Source organism: Myxocyprinus asiaticus, chromosome 7 (genome assembly GCF_019703515.2).
Source record: "Myxocyprinus asiaticus isolate MX2 ecotype Aquarium Trade chromosome 7, UBuf_Myxa_2, whole genome shotgun sequence".
Classification (NCBI taxonomy): Eukaryota; Metazoa; Chordata; class Actinopteri; order Cypriniformes; family Catostomidae; genus Myxocyprinus; species Myxocyprinus asiaticus.
Genome location: NC_059350.1, coordinates 11,421,722 through 11,444,554, shown reverse-complemented (window position 1 = coordinate 11,444,554; position 22,833 = coordinate 11,421,722). Strand labels below are relative to the sequence as shown.

Below are 22,833 nucleotides of genomic sequence, written 5' to 3'. Positions count from 1 at the left end.
CACTCATATAAATGGGCACCATACAATTTATGCAAATTATCTTTTATTTGTCATTCAAATCAGCATACATCTGTAATATAGGCACATTTCTAGTTCATGTTACATCCACCAAACCTTAAATAGCAGCAAGTCCAAATTCCAAGCTTTTAAATGACACATTTCTCAAATGAGAAGCTTTTAATTTATTAGCTAGCAGTTTCAGATTAAAGGATTAAAAATGTATTTTTAAAAAAAAAATACTGGATATCGGTATCGGCCACAATGGGCTGTGAATTATCAGTTATCGGTATCGGCCCAAAAATCCCATATACCTAATATGGAAACATTTAAACTTGCTTGCTCTTTTTCCGCTATTCTCTTCTGGAAAAACTAGAGGCTTGCTCTCATTTATTCCACTGCATTTCTCTACTCCTTCACATGTAATTGAACTAAATAATGGTGTCATCTACATTAAAATACATGCCCACAAAATCAGCCTCGAGTGTATCTTAGCTTCCTGAAAGACTTACTGGGCTTTCACCTGTTTGTAAGCTATATTGACTTCTTTTAATGTTTTTTTATTTGTATTTAATATTCGCTGCTAAATGTGTGCTTGACATATCACAACTGTTTGACCCCTTGCACCTCCACAATAATGTTGTTATACATGCACGGATGAAAAACGAATAACGAAAATTCTGTTTCAACAGATATTAAAGCTAGAGTATGCAATTTATACCAGAAGCATTTTTTGTTATACTGGTTGAAAGTCTCTTTGCATCCTGACAGCTATCAATAAATCAAGTGCTCTGATACAAAAAATATAAAATAAAAAAAATAAAATCCATTATCTGTGGCAGTCACAGGCCTGTAAAAGGCCCATTCAATCATTTCATTTCATTCGGCCCAAATGCAACGATTGGATGGCCTACCTCCGCGCACTCAATTGCGTGAGTTGGGGGCAGGACTATCTGACTGTTTGGACAACTGCAGGCAAGGGGCGTATTCAGAAAGCTGTTTTAAAAACGTTTATTTTTGCAATTCCGTTCGGTGGACCTAGTGTCGCAGAAATTACATACTCCAGCTTTAATGTCAGAAACACAATGAGAAACCACAGTTAACAAAATATTCAGTTAATGTACCCTACATATTCAGCTCTATCTGGTAAGAAAAGAAAAAAAGAATAAAATAATACAATTAAATAATAATAGCCTAATAATAATAGAAAAAAATTATTATTTTTATAACTAGGCATATACATGGCATATTTTTTTAATAGAAACTATAAATGTAATAGTTACATTTAAAATGGCCGTTTTATGTAGTTTTGACGCACTTCCGGTTTAAGCCCCACCCATGTCTGGTTCTATCCAAATACAGATAATTTTGACTTAGCACAGATAATGGCTTCACAGCACACCCCTAGTGTACATATAGCAATAGCATACAGCAGTAATAAAGCTTCACAAAGAGAGAAACCATAAAATCATACAAAAATATTTAAACATCCAGCTTAAATATAGTCAGCTCAGGAAAGAATGAACCAATTCTCTGTGTGAACGCACAGAGGAACAGGCAAAAAAGCCCATCCGCTGCCAACCCCCTAAGGTCAGTCACCTGACTTTGTTGTCATTTTGGTCTCGAGAACAGGTAGTAGAATGGCATCATTCAAGGTAAGACCATGGTGACGGTCTGAGTGAGGTCAAAACAGATCAGAGACAATAGCGAGAAGGACAATGAGGATATTTAATTTAAGAAGAAAAAATAAGTACGCCTACCAGCTGAAACCGGGACATAATTACATTTTTTAGAGAATTGTCGGGACACACCTTTTAAAATTGGGATTGTCACGGGTAAACCGGGATGTCTGGTCACCCTATCATAAACCAACAATTTAGATTTGATTTAGAAAAACGAACACAGGCTATTAGAGACCATCTAATAGGAAAGTGGTCAAATAATTTTAGTACTATTATAAATTGGTTTCAACCAATGGCTAGTATGAATGTGAATGAGATTTGAGGACTGTGATGGAGAGATAGATTTTCCTTTTTGGAGCTTGACTGGACATGCTCACTGTATGTCTGTCAATGTATGGAAAAGTGTGAACATTATTCCACAATGTTTACACATAAACTTGTCTTGCCTGTGCATCTGAGAAGTGTCTGATTGTTTGAAAGAAAAGCAAGGTGTATCACATATTGTGCTCCACAGAAGAAAAAAAGGCACACAGGTTTAGAATGTCATGAAGGAGTGTAAATTATGACAATTAAAATTTTCTGGGTGAACTAACCCTTTAACAGCCTTTTACACGCAAGTTACAGTAGTTAAAATGTAAAAAACATCTTTTAAATTTCTTCCAATTTGTAAAGGGTTGATAATACTTGGCAGGTATGATTACTCTAGTTGAAATAATGTTTCTGACTGTTAACAATCATACATTGCACCACTAAATACAGTATGATGCTAAGACAATTTAAGAAACCCACCTTGAATGTGATGAAAATTGCCATAAGGGTCCAGCAGTGTAAAAGAGTTTTAATATGGAATTGTATTGTTCTCTTCAATGTATGTAAACCTTTCCCCTCCTGCAGCATACATACTGTTATGTCTACTGAGAAATAGACTAGGCAAGTCATCTCAAACTGCTGAACAAAGCCTAAATCTGTCCAGTAAGATTTACTGTAGCTGAGACATACAGTTTCTCTGTTGGTGTTTCACCAAGCTGTATTTATACGCGAACATCTTTCCACACAGTTCACAACCAAAAGGCTTCTCACGTGTGTGGATCTTCATGTGTGTTTTAAGGTTAGATGACTGGTTGAACATTTTTCCACACTGGCTACAACCATAAGGTTTTTCACCAGTGTGAACATTCACATGCTTCTTGAGGTTACTTGGATCGGAGAATTGCTTCCCGCAATGCAGGCATCTGAAGGGTTTCTCTCCCATATGAATGCTTTGGTGTCTTTTGAGACTAGATGGGTGACTGAATCTTTTACCACAGAGTGTGCAGTTGTGAGCCCTCTCCCTGGCATGAAGTTTCTGGTGCAAGAGGAGAGTGCTAGGTTGAGAGAAAGCTTTTCCACAGTGTTTACACATAAACTTGTCTTTCCTGTGCATCTGAGGAGTGTCTGATTGTTTGAAAGAAAAGGAAGGTGTATATGACGATAACTCAGACTGAGAAATTACCACTTTCTCAGGTCCAACAGCATCATCAGTGAGTGGTACATGGCTATCCACATCAGGTACAGACAAGCCATTAGAGTCTATCTGAGTTGTATAAGAACACGTGGGATCTGCACTCCCTCTGTACATGAAGTATTGATTTACAGAAGGCCCTGCGTTGCATTCAGCTTCAGTGTATGAGTGATTTTTTGCTGTTGCTTCAAATCTCCTGGAATCCCATGAGGCATAGGAGGTAACAGACTGCAGGTTAATCTCTGCCTCTCCATCAGAGTGTCTCTCCATTCTGGATTCAACTATTTTGAAATATAACATGGTTAAATGGAATCTGCACAAGTCGGTAAGCTAATATTACATCACCAGCAAAAAGGACAACAACATGGATGTGACAAAAGGGCGACCGATATATCGGATTTACCGATTAATCGGTGCCGATAGTTGCTTTTTGGAACTATCGGTTATCTGCAAAAATCTACTCTGATAGTTGGCCACATTTTTTTTTTTTTTCTCAATGTTCCTCTGTGGCCAAACCCCTTCATCTGGTGAATATATAGGATGAATGCTTAACTTGGTGAATATTTACACTGCCGTTCAAAAGTTTGGGGTCACTTGACTGAAATGTTTCTCCTTTTGATCTTAAGGCATATGCTTAAATGTATGAAATTAGTTTTGTAGACAAAAATATAATTGTGCCAACATTTTAATTTATTTCATTACAAAACAAAAATTTTATAAAAAAATAAATTTAAAAAAAAAGTTTTTTTTTTTTTTAAATGGATGACTTGGACCGAATAATAATTAAAAAAAAAAGAAGCAGCTAATAAGTGTCCAGTATTGATGGGAACTCCAATACTGTTTAAAAAGAATCCCATGGTGATACTTCAAGAAGCTGGTTGAGAAAATGTCAAAAGTACATTTCTGCAAATTCTAGGCAAAGGGTGACTATGAAGATGCTAAAATATAAAATAGTTTTGATTTATTTTTGATTTTTTTTAGTCACAACACAATTCATATAGTTCCATTTCTGTTCTTGCATAGTTTTGATGACTTTACTATTATCCTTAAATGTGAAAAATAATAATAATAAAGAATGAGTGACCCTAAACTTTTGACTGGTAGTGTACATATAGAGCATTGTAATGCAGCCAAGACTCACTGTCCATGAGACTAATTCATGATTATTAATGCAAAATGTTATAAAAAAGACGACATGTGACAAGCAATCACTGATAATCCACAGTACTAGTAATGAATGATGATCTACTGTTAATTGATTACTGCTCATTCAGCATTTATTAGCCCATATAGCAATGTTTACTTATTGTTACTATTGTAATACATTGTAGATGATTGTAAAAGTGAGTGTTTGTGTGAGCTGGAAGTGCAGACATTTCAAAAATAAGAGTCCCCGGTTTATTCTGGGCTTATTATAATTAAAATTCTCATATTATGCACCAAATCTTTGTGGATTTAAAAAATAAATAATTTTTGGTTGCACAACAAATGTGCGTGTGGGATTTTACTAAATTTTGACTCTATGTCTGTGCCTTTCACGGTAAATAAAGACTAAGAACATTTTTATTTTATTTTTTTTAACATTCCATAAATCAATTTAATAAAAATCTGTCAATTAATCGGTTATCAACCTTTTCCACCACTTTAGTTATCGGTATTGGCAAAATCCACTATGGGTCGTCCTCTAGATGTTTCATCTGCTTGTAGACGCTAGATGGCTGGATTTTTTAATTATTATGTAAAACAGACACCTCACACCTGATAATCTCTGAAATAAGTCACTGAATCAACAAAATACAATTTTGTAATTACCACCGAGTATATGTGTGTCTTCATCTGTCACATTCAGCTCTGGGTTTTCATCCTTAGGGAGATCAGGTTGCATGCCATTGGACTGACAGGGGAACAAATCATTGAAAGTGAATTTTGTAAAGTTAAACATAATTAACTTTTAAATTGGAGACATACTGTATTAAACACGCTGTTTAAGGAGCTTGTATTGTCAAATCTGAAATTTGTTCAGTGTTGCTTTTACCAGGTTTTCTGTTGGAAATAAAACCAACTCATTCCAAAACTTTTCCCTACAGGTTCTAGATTCAACATCAAATAAGTCTCTTTACTAGCAATCTTTTATCTAATAAATAGACCACAACCAAACATGTTAACTATGAATAAGTGAAAATATACATTGCCTGAGAACAAAATCCATATTTTGGTTAATCTTTTATTACTTTCTTTTCGTATACTACTGTTCATATTAAGAGTATATGGGCCATCGGCAAACCAGTCTCAATCCAATTAAATTAGCTTGGCTGAGAAAAAGGCAGCAGCGTGGAAACTGTCACTACTAGAGAAATTCAGTTTGTCTGTCATGAGTCTGTTTCACAAACAACTACAAGCAGTTTGCAGTCTCTCATACTGACCTCTCGACGGCAATGTTGATCTGCATTGTGGTCAATTAAGTTATCTCTGTTGACTGTTCCAAAGACCCCTGTATTTCTAGACTGGGGGTCCTCTTTATCTACAAAGTGCATGTAACAGGAAAGGTAAGAAAGCATGCTTTGGTGGAAAGCTGTTCTATAAAGTCAACAAATATGTTTACCTTTATTACATTTTCAATATTGTTAAAATAGCAAAATGCAACATTCATTAAATGATTTTTTTTTTTCTTGATTAATATTTTTGTGAGTTGTATTCAAACATATATGCATGTTTATAATTATTTTAATAGACTAACAGATAAGTGCTTACGCATCAAATTTTGTCCCCAAACAACATGAAAGACCTGACTGCTGGGTTAAACATTTTACCCCTAAAATAAGTTACATATAAAACCATTACAAAAGACATCAAAGAACCCTTTAAATGCACTATACGTACAATTTTCAGCAAGCCTTGCTTCTCCGTCAGACTGTTCACCCCTTATGTTGTCAGTTCTCTCCTCTTTAATGATAAGAACATCTGGCTCTTCATCCCTTACAGACTGATAAAAAAATTCTATGTTGCCATCATTTATTTTACACAAAATTCCCTTATAAATGCAGAAAATGGAAATAATTTATCATCAATTTACATTGGTCTTGGCACATTTTGGAACTAACACAAAAAGGGGAGCTAACACTTCTGTTAATTGTCCATGCTGACAATGTTATAAGACAGTAATCTCAAAAATTATGTTTTTATTCAGATGTTTATCATACAGAGAAAGAAAAAAAGATGAAGTGTAGGTACAAAGCTCAAGAGTAGGTTATTTTAAGGTATGACAGTCCATTTGACTGTGCTCGAATACACAGGCACATATACGCATGCACGCTATGAGATATTGGACTACTTCTCTTCAGGAGTTTAAACCTATAAATATGTCTTTGTATTCCTTTAGACTGGAGTTATACAAATGCAGAAATCTCCTGACTTCTTCACACACGCGGGCCAAATGCATTCAGTGCTCGAGCATTCTGCTGATGATTACATTTGCATCACGTATTCCTTTACGCATACGCCTAGCATTCACGTTTGACCGAAGTATACTATGGGCTTAAGCCTACTATAAACATTGACTCCTACTGAGGTAGAATAATCACAGAGATGAAATCTGCAAGATTCAAAGAATATTCTGGGGTTAATAAAAGTTAAGATAAATGGACATCAATCAGCATGTGGCATAAAGTTGATTACCACAAAAAAAGAAAAAAAAAAAAGAACGAAAAAGCAAATATTGAGGTTACAGATAGGCACTTACAATGGTCGTAAATGGAGACAATTTTTAGAGGGTTTAAAATGTAGAAATGTGAAGTGTATCATTTTATAAAAGAACTTTCATTAATTATTCTGTTAAAACATTACCGAACTGGCTCTATTCACTTCCATTGTAAGTGCCTCACTGTAACCCAGATTTTATCTTTTTCAAATAAAAGGAGGGATGAGTCGAAATGTATTTTTATGGTAATCAGCATTATGCCACAAATGCTGTTGATGGAGGTTAACCTATATTGAACCCAAAAATATGCCTTCAAGAACAATGTAAAAGCACCGTTAGTCATGCTTTGACTTAAAGATTTTGTAAACAGCAATAATATAAATAAAAAAGAAAAGTAAATAATATGCAGAATGCCCTATAGTCATTGCAAATCATGTTAATAACTCAAGACTTTGTGGGAAATTATCCTATATTCAATAGAGGCGGTGGTTCAGGGGTTAAATAAAATATTGGTGGACAAGTTTTGCAGAAGGGAGTGCAAGTATCAGTTTCCAACATCCTATTGATTAAGATTAAAAAAAAAAAAAAAAGTAGGATTAGCTTTGGAAAAAATAGTTCTAACTGAAGTGAGTAGGTAAAAATACCCGACAGAGTAATAACATCACAACCAATAAAGGTATTGCATAGGGAACACAACTGAGGACATGCTGCATCAAATTGCATCCTACATCTGTGCAGCATTTGGAGTGTAGTTACTTCTCTACAACAGTTAACAGTACACTTGATATGACTGGATATACTGACCTGATCAAGTGTTTTGGGTTGTAGTGGACCCTCACCCGAGCGGGCTGATCCCTCTCCATCACTACACTCATCATTCATCGAACCCACTTTCACTCTCACGATTCGCTCTGGGAACAAGATATCTCCTCAGTGAGTAACCAAGTTTTAATACTGTCATTATAACAAACCACTCTTGTATAAATGATTGCCTAATGGCATCACCGCTTTTACCTGACACTTTGTCGTGAGCACTAGTTGTTGTGGTCATGTTAGTCGACGCGCTCCTCAGTTTATGCGCTCTGCGGTAAAACGATTCCCGGATTTCTATCATTTTCAATTTCTTTTTAAGGAGGTTATTCTCCTTTTGTCTTTGGGATATTTCGATCTGTAATTCGGCATAGCTGTCCTCAACAAGTCTGCAGATTTCTGCTACAGCGGCGTTTGCGAGCACTTCCATAACTGAGGCGATTTGTGTTTGAAACGTTAAAATGTTGGCCATTGCGCTGAAATCTACAGGCAATGCTACAGTACACGGATATTAGAGAGGCAGCTCATAGCAATAAATCCTTTTCAAATAAGTGTACCTTGGTGTGTGCGGAAGCTATCTAAAGGCGAAGACAACGAGTCGACGACATCCGCTTGTGCTTTTTAAAATAAAAGCTCCACGTCTTAATATTTAAAGAGTCCCTGAAATCGCTCGACGAACTCACAAGACTGTTCTGACATGAACCCTTTTCCACCTTATTTAGCAGCGTAAATCAAGCATAAAGCAACAGCAACAACAACAACAACAACAACAAAAATTATATATATTATATACATTCTCTTACTCCTCTTAAGTGACCTTTTGCACCATACACACACACACAGCAAAAAGTTTGGGATAATGTACAGATTGTGCTGTTTTGGAAGGAAATCGGTACTTTAATTCACCAAAGTGGCATTCAACGGATCACAAAGTATAGTCAGCACATTACTGATGTAAAAAACAGCACCATCACTATTTGAAAAGTCATTTTTGATCAAATCTAGACAGGCACCATTTTCTTCTTATATGGGACTTTTGTGGGGCCAGAATGGGCTAAAATGTGGCCCCTTTTAATTTAATAAACCTTATTGCTGTGGGTCAAGTTAATGTGCTACTCTGCACTTTTGAACCACACCAAATGTGTTACATTGTTTTTGTAAACCTGTGCCTGACCAAACAAGAATGTCTAAAGTCAGCTGAGTTTGTCTATAGCTCTAATATTTTAATGTAAAAGAAATTACATAACATAATATTTGAATTATGATGAAAAAGACTTCAAATCATCAGGATGTGTAAATCATGTTTTTATTCAAGTTGAAAAAGACAGGATAAATCTCTGAAATAAATCTGGACAAAAGGACTCCTGGGCCTGAACAGACTCCTCAGCTTCATACCTAAAGAAGAGCACAGAAAGACAAGACATACAAAAGGCAATTTAGTCCATTTTAAATACTACCAGAACTGCAGAAAATTCAAAGGAGCATCACTTTAAGGCATTCGTGATAAACAGGCCATGCAAATTAATTGTATCTCTACACAACTGAAAAAATTGTCACTTAAAGGGATAGTTCACCCACAAATGAAAATTCTCTCATTATTTACTCCCACATATGTCATCCCAGATGTGTATGACTTTCTTTCTTCAGCAGAACACAAACTAAGATTTTTATAAGAATTTCTCAGCTCTTTTGGTCCATACAATGCAAGTGAATGGGTGCCAACATTTTTAAGCTCCAAAATCACACAAGTTAGCATAAAAGTAATCCATAAGACTCCACTAGTTTAATCCATGTCTTCAGAGGATAGGTGTGGGTGGGAAACGCATCAATATTTAAGTACATTTTTACAATAAATTCTCCTTCCTTCTCAGTCAATCTCCACTTTAACTTTCACATTCATCTTCTTGTGTTTTTGGTGATTCACATTCTTCATGCATACACCCCATACTGGGCAGGGAGAAGAATTCCTAGCAAAAATGGACTTAAAATGTTAGTTCACCAAAAAAATGAAAATCCTCTCATGATTGACTTACCTTTAAGCCATCCCATATATGACTTTCCTTCTTTAGCAGAACTGAAGTGAAGATTTTTTAGAAGCACATTTCAGCTCTTTTTGTCCATACAATGGAAGTATACAGGTGCCATCAGTCTCCTGGGTAGGGTTGCCCCAGCTGTGCGTAAGTTCTCACGTAAGTTAGGATGTAAAGTTCACACTAAGGGCTTAGGAAGTACTAGTTGTTTGTACTAAATCAGTGCTTAATTTGGTTGCACCACCTGTTCTTAAGGCAAGACTTAAATAGTAGGTCATAAGCTCTCCATAGAGTAATGCGTAGTTGCATTATGACGTTTACCTGTATTTATCCAATAAGCAGCCTTCATATTTATACACAGAAGTGTTAAAAAGCCATGTATTTCAGTATGATCTTGTTATGGTTGATGTTCAAACCTTGTTTGTTCACGTAACTGTCAGCTGTAATAAATTATATCCCCATTAAAATGATACGTAATAAAAGTAGATTTGATAAATAGTATATTTGCCCTGTGTAAATAACAATATATAGGAACTGTATCTAAAATAAATGAGGGGTGATAAATAAATACTAATACAACAGGCTGGAAAAACAGACATTTATTCATTATAATATCCTATATATATTTTGAATGTGTTGAAACTTGACACCGGGCGACGCATCCTGAAAACTGCACCGTTAGATTGGTTTCATGCTGAAGAGCCGCTTAAAACGTTCTACCTAAGTTTAGTGGTGCAATGCTCAAATATTTAGTAGTGCGTAAATTGTGACTTAGTGCCCATTTACGCCACAACTAGGCTAAGTTTTAACTTACACACAGCTGGTGCAACCGGCCCCCAGTCCAAAAGGCATATTTATGCAGCATAAAAGTAATCCACACAACTCCAGTCGATCAGTTAATGTCTTCTGAAGCAAATCAATAGGTTTGTGTAAAAAAATTAAATAGATAGTTACAACTTTTTTTTTATGATTAACATTTTTATTTATTAAAACACAGAAAAACAAAACATAATTATAAATACACAAAATCAACTTTTAACACCCACTACCACCCCTCCTCCTCCCCAACCCCACCCCAAACCTCAACAAACATCCCTGTGGTCTTAGATGAACACATATAAAAGAATACAAAAACAAAAACCAAACAACTAAAAGAGGAAAAAAGAGAAAAATAAATAAAATACACATATATATATATATATATATATATATATATATATATATATATATATATATATATATATACAAATATAAAAATCACACACACTGACAATTACCCCTCCCTCTCCACTATTCCACCCGAGAACCCTCCAAGAATGCTAAATATCCACCCCATTTTCTTACAAACAAATCCGGATTCCCTAGTCTTCTTTAAGACCCCTCTTCTAAGGCTGCCACTCTCCCCATCTCCAAGCACCACTCCTGAAACAGGGGTGCTCCAACCGACTTCCAACCCCTCAAAATCACCTGCCTGGCGACCATAACACAGGTTAGGACCCAATCCTCCACATGTTTATTCTCCACATTGATTTCTGCCCCATCTCCCAAAATACAGAATCTGGGGCAAAACGAAACCTGAGTGCCCAAGACATCACATACAAAATTCTGAATTCTCAACCAAAACCCTTGGATCTTAACGCACCCCCAAAAAACATGGGTTAAATCTCCATCCTCCGATTGGCATCGCCAGCAGGTAGGTGTGTCTTTAGGACCAAGCCTGTACAGTCTAGAGGGGGTCCAATAGAATCTATGTAAAATCTTTAACTGAATAAGGCGAACCCTTGCATCTCTAGATACAGACTTGACATTTTTCAGAATCTTAGTCCACACTCCATCCTCCAATACCAAATTCAAATCTTTCTCCCATAATCTCTTAATAGAAGTTAAAGCTCCATCCCCCATACTCTGAACTAACAGGGAGTAGTACACTGATGCCTCATGACCTTTTCCAAAAGCCGCAATCACCTCTCCCAAAGCATCTGCCCCCTTAGGGTGGTGTATGCTACTCCCAAAAATAGTACAAAGCAGGTGGTGCAATTGTAAATATCTATAAAACTGAGGTCTGGGGATCCCAAAATGTTGGACCAAGTTTTCAAATGATCTCAACACTCCACTTTCATATAGGTCACAGAGTGTATCAACCCCCCTTTCAATCCACTCTGGCCAGCAGAAAGGGGACTTGCCAATACATAATCTTGGGCTCTGCCATATGCTCGAGGCAACATTTAAGTAAGTGTCCAATTTAAACAATCTGGACACTTTAGTCCATACCGAGTGTAAATGCATAATAACGGGGTGTAACTTAACTTTTCCGATTAGTTTGATAGAGATGCTTTGTAAAGGCAAAATAGGGGCAAGAACTGCCTGTTCAATAACAAACCAGGGAGGGGCTCTCTCAGGTGGAAGTGACCAATGAGCGAAATGTCTGAGACTGAACGCATAGTAATAAAACAAAATCTTGGGTGGACCTAGCCCTCCTTTGTCAATCGGCCTATGTAACTTATTAAAATGCAATCTGGGACGTTTACCATTCCAAATGAAGGACTTCGCTATGCTATCAAATTGCTTGAAATAAGAGAGGGGGGACATCTACAGGGAGAGATTGTAGCAGGTAGTTAAATTTTGGAATACAATTCATTTTAATAACATTAACCTTACCAATCATTGATAAATGTAATGAAGCCCACTTACCCACATCGCTCGAAAATCTTTTTATTAAAGGGTCGAAATTAACACTAACTAAATCAGACAAATTTGCTGGGAATAAAATCCCCAAATACTTAATGCCCTGTTTGGGCCATTGGAAGGCGCCCGGCTGGAAAGCAGTTACTGGACAGTACGCTGTCAGAGCCAAAGCTTCAGATTTAGACCAATTAACTTTGTATCCTGAGAACTTGGAAAAGGAATTAATAATTCTGTGGAGGCAAGGCATAGATCTAGTAGTTTCAGAGACAAATAATAAAATATCATCTGCGTAAAGCAGAAGCTTATGCACCACACCTCCCGCCACCACCCCTGGAAAATCATCCTCCTGCCTTATCGCAGCTGCTAATGGTTCCAGGGCAAGACAGAACAATAAAGGGGAAAGAGGGCAGCCCTGCTGAGTGCCCCTATCAAGAGTAAAATAATCTGAAATTAATCCATTTGTTTGTACCGCTGCTACAGGGTGTCTATAAAGTAACTTAATCCAACCAATAAATGTACTCCCGAACCCATACATTTCCAAAATCTTAAAAAGTTAATCCCATTCTACCATATCAAATGCCTTTTTGGCATCAAGTGAGATGGCAGCGACCGGAGATTGATAATTCGCTACTGACCACATGATATTGATGAGATGCCTGATGTTATCAGAAGAGCTATGGCCCTGAATAAATCCCACCTGATCTATATGTATAAGAGATGTCATAACCTTACTTAATCGGTTAGCCAAAATTTTTGACAATATTTTTACATCTAGTTGGATCAGGGAGATTGGACAGTAACTTTTACACTCGCTTAGATCTTTGTCCTTTTTAAGAATCAGACTGATCCGGGCTTGTGTCATGGTTGGAGGAATTTCCATTCTTTAATGATTCAGTATAAACTTCTAACAAATGTAGAGCCAGTTCTGTAGCATAGGATCTAAAAAATTCTGCGGCAAAACCATCTGTCCCCGGAGCCTTGCCAGTAGGTAGTGATTTAATTACCTCGTCAAGCTCCTCCAAAGTTATCTCAGAATCAAGAGAGTTTTTTTGTCCGTTTAGGAAGATCTAATGGTTCCACAAAGTTTCTAATATCTTCATCAGTAGATGAAGACGTGGAACTATAAAGATCAAGATAGAGCTCTTTAAAGGTATTATAAATATCAATGGCTGAGGTAAACATTTCACCACCAGCAGATTTTAGAGGGAATGACAGAAAGAGACTCTCTCTGCTTTATATATCTAGCCAAAAGCTTCCCTGCTTTGTCACCCGACTCAAAGTATGACTGTCTTGCCCTGAATAACCAAAACTCCACTTTCCGCGACAAAATAGTATTATATCTATATTTCAATCGGATCAGTTCTCTGAGGCCATCAGCTGACATACGGCGCTTCAGCTCTGCCTCAGCACTTTTAATATTCTCTTCCAACTCCACGAGTTCTCGTGCTTTGGATTTTTTGATGAATGAGGCATACTGTATGATCCGACCCCTAAGAACCGCCTTAAGTGCCTCCCAAGCCATGCCCACAGAGGACACTGAGGACCAGTTGGTCTCATCATCAGCTTGAGAAAAACGTGCACATTAACCCCGTGCAAGAAAGCGTCAACCGGCAACAATCCCTCTAGACTCATAAGGTCCATGAACGCCCACGAGCCCCCATGACAACTTTGCTTTTGCTCAATTTTGCCTCACAAATTTGTGAAGCAAAATTACATAACAGAAAATACTTTGTAAAATAAACCCCAGCCAATAGGAAGAATGAACACAAACAACATGTAGATTCATTCACAGAACTGTCTCAAAGGTGTGATCTTCCACAAAACAAATTCTAGCTGATATAAAACCGTTCCGATTCCTTGGACAGGCAAACGAATGTTCAGTGAGCCGGCTGTTATGAGTTCAGCGGATGACGTAATCATTCCAATGTCCCGTAAAAATACTCAACAAAACAAACTCCAGCCAGCAGGAGGAATAAGCACGAAAAATGAACAGATTAATCCACAGCTGTTCCAAAGGAGTGTTATTCAACAGAACAAGCTCCAGCTGCTAGGTGGAACCAATACAAAAAGAAACAAAACCGGCATCCCGGTTCCCCGGATGGTCGAGTCAATTCACTCAGAGACCGCATAAAAGTATATACCATGACTTACACAATCCGTCAACTTTATAAAAGACATCCTTTGTGTGAGGACGTAGATATTTTGCAGTCATCCGTAGTGTCCACTCTCAAACTGGCCAGGAACTTCAATGCAAATGTAATCTTTAAGGAAAAGTGTTATTCACAAAACAAACTCCAGCCACTCGGTGGAGCCAACTCAAAAAGAAAAAAGAAACCAAAATGAAGCCCAGCTTCCTCAAAAGCCAGAGAAAGTACAGCGAGTCGACCCACTCACATGAGAAACATCCAATGGTTTACTCACCCATTGATTCAATAAAAGACATTGCCTGATTGGGACATGTAAATTCTTTGCGACCGTCCTTAGTTTCTATTCTCGGTTTGGCTGGAAACATCAGAGCAAAAGTGATCTTTCGCTGATGTAAGAGTTTCTTACATTCCTTGAACCGATTGCGTTTCTCTCATCGAACTCGCAAAGTCCGGGAACAAGAAAATATTATGGTTCTTCCAAGAAAGCTTCCCTTTGCTCCTCGCCTGGCGCAACACAAGATCTTTATCGGATGATCTCAGAAATCTGGCCAGAATTGATCGGGGCCTATCTCCCTCAGCAAATCTGTGAGCTGGGACTCTGTGAGCTCACTCGATTTCCAGCTTGTGGCCTGTTATGTCGAGCAGTCTCGGGAAAAGCTCGTCTAGGAATTTCACCATATCATTGCCCTCCTCATGCTCAGGAATTCCAACAATTCGAACGTTATTCCTGCGGCTTCAATTCTCAAGATCTTCAAGCTTTTCAAGGAGATGTTCCAAATCAACTTTGTTCACGGACGAATTAGCAGTTAATTCCCTCTCCGAAGATTCCAGACAATCGATTCGTCTCTCAACATCAGTCACTCTTGTAACTAACTCAGAGAATTTTATTTCCATCGCCGTAATCGATCGCCGTATTACAGCGAGATCCTCCAAGTCAGCAAGAACCTTCGTCAACATCTCCGACATGCTGGCAACTGACGTTGGATCACCTCTCCCGCCGCGCCATCCAAATCGAGTCCCCAGTCTGTAGGCCTGTCGGGGCTTTCATCCTGAACACGTAAGTGTCTTTTAATGTCTCCAGAGCCGGAGGATTTGTACTTCTTTGCCATGTTTTGCCTCAAAGAGCAAATGTGTAACTGGGTGTATCAAATTTCACCAGATTACAACATGAAAATAATAAAAAATTTAACAAAGTGCGCAGAGCTTGTCGCTCACACGTCTGCTTCTTGCATGGCGTCACGTCCGACAGTTAAAACTTTATTAACTTAAAAAAAAATAAAATACAAAAAAATACAAAAAAAAAAATCTTCCTGCCAGCAGTTGATGAATCAGTTACGTGAGTGCAATGGCGTGTTCACGCAAGAAGTCGGAAGTGTGCTTTATATGCAACAGAGGAATGAATGTCATGCGAGAGTTAGGTCATTTCAAACAGCAACCGGAAGCAACAATTTAAAGTTAAAAACTTTTTAATTATCTATTTGTTTCTCACACCAACCTATCGGTTTGCTTCAGAAGACATTAATTGATCAACTGGAGTCTTGTGAATTACTTTTATGCTCCCTAAATATGCCTTTTGGACCAAAACACTGATGGCACCTGTATACTTCCATTGTATTAAGAAAAAGAGTCTAAAAATTTTCACTTCAGTTCTGCTGAAGAAGGAAAGTCATACACATCTGGGATGGCTTAAAGACAAGTAAATCATGAGAGGATTTTCATTTATGGTGAACAAACCCTTTAAATATTGATCTGTTTCTCATCCACATTTATCATATCACTTCTGAATATATGGATTTAACAACTGGAGTCTTATGGATTAATTTTATTCTGCCATTGTGCGTTTTGGAGCATCAAAATTTGGCTCCCATTTACTTGCATTGTATGGACCTACAGAGCAGAGATATTCTTCTAAAAATCTTCATTTGTGCTCAGTAGAATAAAGTCATAAACATCTGGTTTAAACATCTGGTTTGAGGGTGAAAAAATTATGAGAAAACTTTCATTTTTGGGTGAATTATTCCTTTAAAGGGATAGTTGTCACTAAAGGATAATAGTCCATAAAAGAAAATTCTCTCATCATTTACTCACCCTCATGCCATCCCAGATGTGTCTGGCTTTCTTTCTTCTGCTGAGCACAAATTTAGATTTTAAGAATTTCTCCACTCTGTAGGTCCATACAATGTGTACTGGCAAAAACAAAAGAACTCTTTGGAGAGAAGAGCATTTAGGAGGGCTGTTTGAAAGTGAACATTTATAGTAAAAAAAAAAAAAGGACTTAAATATTGATCTGTTTCTCACCCAGACCTATCATATCATGTCTGAACACATATATTTAACCACCGGAGTCTTATGGATTACTTTTACACTGCCTTTATGTGCTTTTTGGAGCTTCAAAGTTTTGGGCTCCGTTGATCTGCATTGTATGGACCTACAGAGCTGAGATATTCTAAAAATCTTCATTTGTGTTCAGCAGAAGAAAGTAAGTCACACATCTGAGATGGCATGAGGGTGAGTAAATGATGAGAGAACTTTCATTTTTGGGTGAACTACTCCTTTAAAGAGCACCTATTATGGTTTTTCAAATATTACCTTTCATGTAATGTGTTATATAGCTGTTTGTGAATGTAAAAAAGTCTGCAAAGTTTCAAAAATCAAAGTGCACGACAAATGGAGTTATTGACTCCCAAAAGAAAGAACCGATTCTGAACACCTGAAATGAGTCGTTAGTAATTCCAGACTTACTTCCTGTACTAACCTACATAATTTGGTAACAAAAAACCCCACCTCTGGTCTTCATTGGCTGCTCGCGAACAGCTTTGACCCGCCCTCAAACACTACACTAAGCGGTAGACCAATCACAACAGATTGGGGCATCTGACCGATCAGAGCAGAGCAGGCTCTCTGAAAGGAGGAGTTTAGAATGAATCCTTTAGAACGGATCATTGAACGAGTTGTTTTTGACACTGGGAAAAAAAGGTAATGCTGCAATTTAAATTATGAGCAAATTAAAGTGTTTTTTGATCTTGGATGCATGTAAATCTATTGTATGAGACATTTAAAACTAAATTAGGCACGTTTAAAAACCATAACAGGTGCTCTTTAAGATATGATTAGAGTCATCGTCTAATGTAAGTGTACATCTTTTTAAACATATTTTTCAGAAATACTGTTCTACACTTTCTGTATACAAATACTGAGTGCACCTTTAACATATATAGGAGAAATTAAAACCTTGGAACATCTATCATCCAATCTGGTATAAGTAGTATCGTTCCCCAAGATATAATGATGAGAAGAAATTAAGAAATTAATTAATATTCCTTAAATCACGGTGCAGTTTAATGCTTGATTCTGACTGGTTGACATATGTTCTAAGATGTAAAAAATTACAACTGAATAAATTACTAACTGGTTACAAATTACAAACAATTTCATTTTTTGCAACTTACAAATCTGACTGTGCTGCCCTCCGTTCAAGGTCCTGCTGGGCACTCAAGGCACAGTTGCCAACTCTGTCTCTTGCATTTTCAAAACGGTTAACTAAAAGCCAGATCCACCTCTTTCTTACTGACAGTTTGCTGGAAAGGGTTCTTCTTCGGGTTACCTGTGAAACAAAATAATTAATTCATTTTAAGTTGAGGTTATTGCTGCAGCAACAAGGGCACAGCTCATCAAACCCATAAACAATTAAATTTGCCACAGAGAACAAAAGTGTTTAGCTATGAAGCAAGCAAATTACTTGAGCATAGGCCAATCAGAACTAAAAAACAAACAAACTAAATACTTATACTTGTAAGCTCCATTTACCAAAACTTTATTTACTTAAGTAAATTAAGGATGTTGAAATGCCTTTATACCACACAAAGTATCAAAGAGACGTGGGTTTCTAAATTAATGTTTGCCATGGCACCCTGTGAGGTTGAACTTACAGGCAAGGTCATTTGTCTTAAAAAAATAAAAAATAAAATAAGTAAATTACTATACAGGTAATTCTTCACACACACTCGTAGCTCCTCCCTCCAATGTTCCCAAGGACTGAGACCTAAAGTTGAGATGTAAATAAATATAGTATTAAACCAACAGCAGAACAAAAGCTGTAGACATCCATGGCAAATACTGAAAGGGCTTATATTTCCAAGTAGCTTTAGTGCGTACGCTCAAAAAATCATACTAAAGTCCAAAAAGAGGGGAAGCTCGCACACACTGTGTAGAAAAATTCTTACAGTTTTTTGGTTTATTGAGAGGGCAAAAAGTGCCCCAAGCAAGTGAGCACTTTTTGCACTTTTGCACATTTTGGCCTCTCAATAAACTAAAAAATGGTAAGACTTTTTCTACACATTGTGTGCGAACTTCCCCTCCCTTTTGGACCTTAATAAATATAGTAGAAAATATATTTATAACAAAAAGACATTTTCGTAATGGCTACAGTGCAGTAGGGGCAAGTGAAGCCAGTGGGTACACTAAACCACCCCCTGCATCTAGAACTCTTTACCACTTGCTTATGTGATAACACTCACCACAATTTTCTGGAAGTCAGACTCACAGTTTCAACTGCACATCATTCACTTCAGTAAAGCTCTTCAATGGAAAGTTAACCACCTCAGGCAAGGTCACAAATACCTGAATATAAAGGCTGATTTATAATATTTGCTTGACAAATGTGCAAAAAAGTATTAGTTGGATAAAACAGTAATAATAAAAAATACAAACAAATAAAAAAAAAGCATACTGTAGTGATGAGTGAAAATTTAGTAAAAGAAAGCATAGTAAACCCGGCTGTTTCCCCATGCATACCCATAATGTGTACCAAATATATATATATATATATATATATATCACATTAAACAACTTTTCACCTCTTAACTTTTCACCTGTCCAAAATGCCACTTCCTATCAGTTTTTCTCTGTGCGTTGTGAAAACAACTGTGACAAAAGTTGATTAGGTCTTTGTGGTACTTTTATGGTGCTTTATTTTCTTTTTTGGAGCTTGTTGCTTAAAATCTTATTTTGAGTTCCAAGGAAGAAAGAAAATGTGCATTTGGACATTTCAAGTAAACTGGCCATCTCTCTCCCTTCCCCCTCTGATCTCGTCACTGCCTTTAGAGAGAAAAAGGTTTAGTGTTAAATAAATAAATAAAAATCCTCTGACACCACTAAAGAGAGTCATAAGTGATTTTATAGGGCAGTTTTCTAGCTAACTGCAGTTGTTATTATTTTTAATCTTTCGATTGCTAGATTACGTCAGGTTTTTGTTAAATCTAGGCTGGCTAACTTTCATTAAAGTTCATAAAATCTTGGCTTTAACTTCCCTGAATTCCCAAATCTCCCATTATACAAAAGCAGGTGTAAAACTGGGTTAAATGCAGGCTATATACCTTGATAGAGAGTTTTATATTCCTTGGCACACAGGAGATGACGGTGTTCAGATGGTGACCGTTTATTTTCAAACGAAAAGGCGGGAGGAGGCACTGACGCACTTCAATCATCAAAGCTTGTGGGGGAGGGACTGCATGATAGTGCTGTGATTGATCAAGTTCTGTGTGTTTTATTTAAATAAGAAAAATATTGTTTTTGTGCAGCACATTTTGTGAAGATATCAATAAATAAATGAAAACATGAACACACGTATACACACAGTGTATGTACTGTATACACACAAACACAGTACACACAAAACAATTTAAAAACGCACAGAATGTATGTCATATTCTTTAAACCATAACCAATTAATTGAAAATGAATCAATTGAATCAATATTTTGTTTTATTTTATACAATCATAGTTGTTACCTATTAAATTAAATCAACTGCAAATACAAACAGCAGTTAGATCACTTTTATGTAGGCTATTGCCCAAATGGGGCCCATTAAAAAACAACATTATTGGGCAGCCTAACTGGGGCCCACAACCTTAACCAAGCTGGGGCCCACATTCAGTCCAACAAAGTGCCCAATCTTATCCCATGCCCAGATGATGCCCATATAACCCACTGTGGCAGTGGGGGCATGGTCAAGCATCTCTCCGGAGAGAGAGAAAGCGGTAAGGGCGCTTACACCTGAGCTAAATTATGTCTAACACCTGTCTCTAATTTCAGCGAGCACGGGGAGAGCGGCTAAAAGAGCCACACCGCCAGCAGTCGGGGAGAGAGAGAAACAAGTGTGCAGCATGGTCAAACTGTTTCCATTACATGTTGAAGCTATTGAGTGTTTTGTGAAGAAGTTTGTTTATTTTTGAGAGTGAATGATTGAACTGAGTGAAAACCCTGAAAGAGTGAATCTGTTGCACAGAAGAGAATAAAACACCTACCTGAACCAGGAAACCTTGCTTCTTGCCTCCTTCCATTGAAAAGTGTTACACTGGTGCCGAAACCCAGGATTAGTTCGAAGATGGACGGAAATCGCCCTGTAGAGTCCTCCCAGTTGGCTGAGATCCTCCAAGCCCTCGCTGGGCTTACATTGGAACCACCAGCAAACCCTGCTTGAGCTCCAGCAAGATCAGGATCGCCGGTTTGTGGAACTCCTACGTGCTCAAGCAGAGGACCGGCGGGTGATCCGGAGCCTCCTCAGCCAGGAGGCGCCCCCAGCCACGACCCCGGACATCCACACGCCGTTGCCCCCGCCTGCGTTACAGAAGATGGGGACGGTGGACGACCCCGAGGCGTTCCTCCACTTGTTTGAACGCACCGCCAAGATCTGGGGCTGGCCGCTCGGCCAGTGGGCGGCCTGACTTATTCCGCTGTTGTCTGGGGAAGCCCAGCTCGTGCCTCAACAACTGCTGGCAACAAGCCTCCTGGCTTACGGAGATTTGAAAAAAGCCATCCTACAATGGTTTGGGCGGAGTCCGGAGGAGAATCGTCAACTCTTCCGGAACCTGAAGCTGGAGAGCTCCGACCACCCATTTACCTTTGCCCAATGGCTCCGTGACGCCTGCCGAAGGTGGTTGCTAGCAGGGGACCATGGCGTCGACGGGATCATCGACCAGGTGGTACTGGAGCAACTAATACATCGACTGCCAAAGGGGACGGCGGAGTGGGTCCAGTGCCACCGCCCGGCATCGCTGGAGGAAGCCGTCGGGCTTGCGGAGGACCACATGGCGGCGATCCTGAGGGCGGAAGAGCCCTCCTACTCTCTCTCTCCTCCCAAACCAAACCACTAATCCACCAACGCTTGGTTCAACCCGAGGCTTTGGGCACAACTAAAACGGTGAGGGTGAAATGTGTGCATGGGGATATTCACAAGTATCTGGTAGTGACCATGATGGTTAAATTCCGGGGGAAAAAGCATAGAGTGGAGGCCGCAGTTAGTTCCCGCCTCACCCATCTGCTGATTCTGGGGACTGATTGGCCTGACTTTAGAGTTTTATTAAAGGGAATTTGTGCGGATGGGTCATGTATGAAATTAGGGAGATGTGCAATGTGTGATGCTCTGGCAGGGGAGGCAGAGCCGGGGCCGTGCTCGACAGCTCCACGTCATAATGACGAGAGAGGGGGAGAGGCTGCAGCCCCTCCCCTTCTCAGGGAATTCCCTGAGGGGGATTTCCCTTTGGAGCAGCCACGAGACGAAACCCTCAAACACGCCTTCGACCAAGTGAGAGTCATCGATGGTCAACGACTCCAGCCAGACATTGCCCTTTCATACCCCTATTTTGCAATTATAAATGAGCGGTTGTATAGAGTGACACAGGACGCTCAGACTAAAGAGGATACAACCCAACTTTTGATTCCACGGAGCCGTCGGGAAATGGTATTCCAGGCGGCTCATTATAATCCCATGGCAGGTCACTTAGGAGAAAGGAAAACACTGAACCATCTAATAGCCCGCTTCTATCGGCCAGGCATTGGTGGCGATGTCTGCAGGTGGTGTGCAGCATGCCGCAAATGCCAGCTGGTTAACCCACCGGCCATCCCAAAAGCGCCATTGCGCCCTCTTCCGTTGATCGAGGTCCCCTTTGAGAGAATTGGAATGGACCTCGTCGGGCCATTAGAACAGTCAGCATGCGGACATCGCTTTGTATTGGTCCTAGTGGACTATGCAACACGATATCCGGAAGCAGTGCCTCTTCGCAACATCTCAGCATGCAGTGTTGCGGAGGCACTCTTCAAAATAATCTCCCGGGTGGGGATTCCGAAAGAAATCCTCACCGATCAGGGCACAACGTTTATGTCACGGACACTACGCAAGCTGTACGAATTGTTGAATATTAAATCAATTCGCACCAGTGTATACCATCCTCAAACGGATGGCCTGGTGGAGCGATTTAATAAAACTCTTAAAAATATGATTCG

The 22,833-nt window shown here is 38.6% G+C and overlaps 1 protein-coding gene across 1 annotated transcript; it reads right to left on the bottom strand.

The window, feature by feature from the left end:
• Nucleotides 1-541: 541 nt before the first annotated feature.
• Nucleotides 542-8,284, bottom strand: LOC127444428 (zinc finger protein 181-like). The gene is made up of 6 exons (XM_051703795.1): nucleotides 7,892-8,284; nucleotides 7,682-7,788; nucleotides 6,061-6,163; nucleotides 5,604-5,701; nucleotides 4,993-5,074; nucleotides 542-3,461 (listed from the first exon to the last, which is right to left on the bottom strand). The coding sequence occupies exons 1-6, from the start codon at nucleotides 8,157-8,159 to the stop codon at nucleotides 2,659-2,661; spliced, it is 1,461 nt and encodes a 486-aa protein (XP_051559755.1). The 5' UTR covers nucleotides 8,160-8,284; the 3' UTR covers nucleotides 542-2,658.
• Between the last annotated feature and the right edge of the window lie 14,549 nt (nucleotides 8,285-22,833).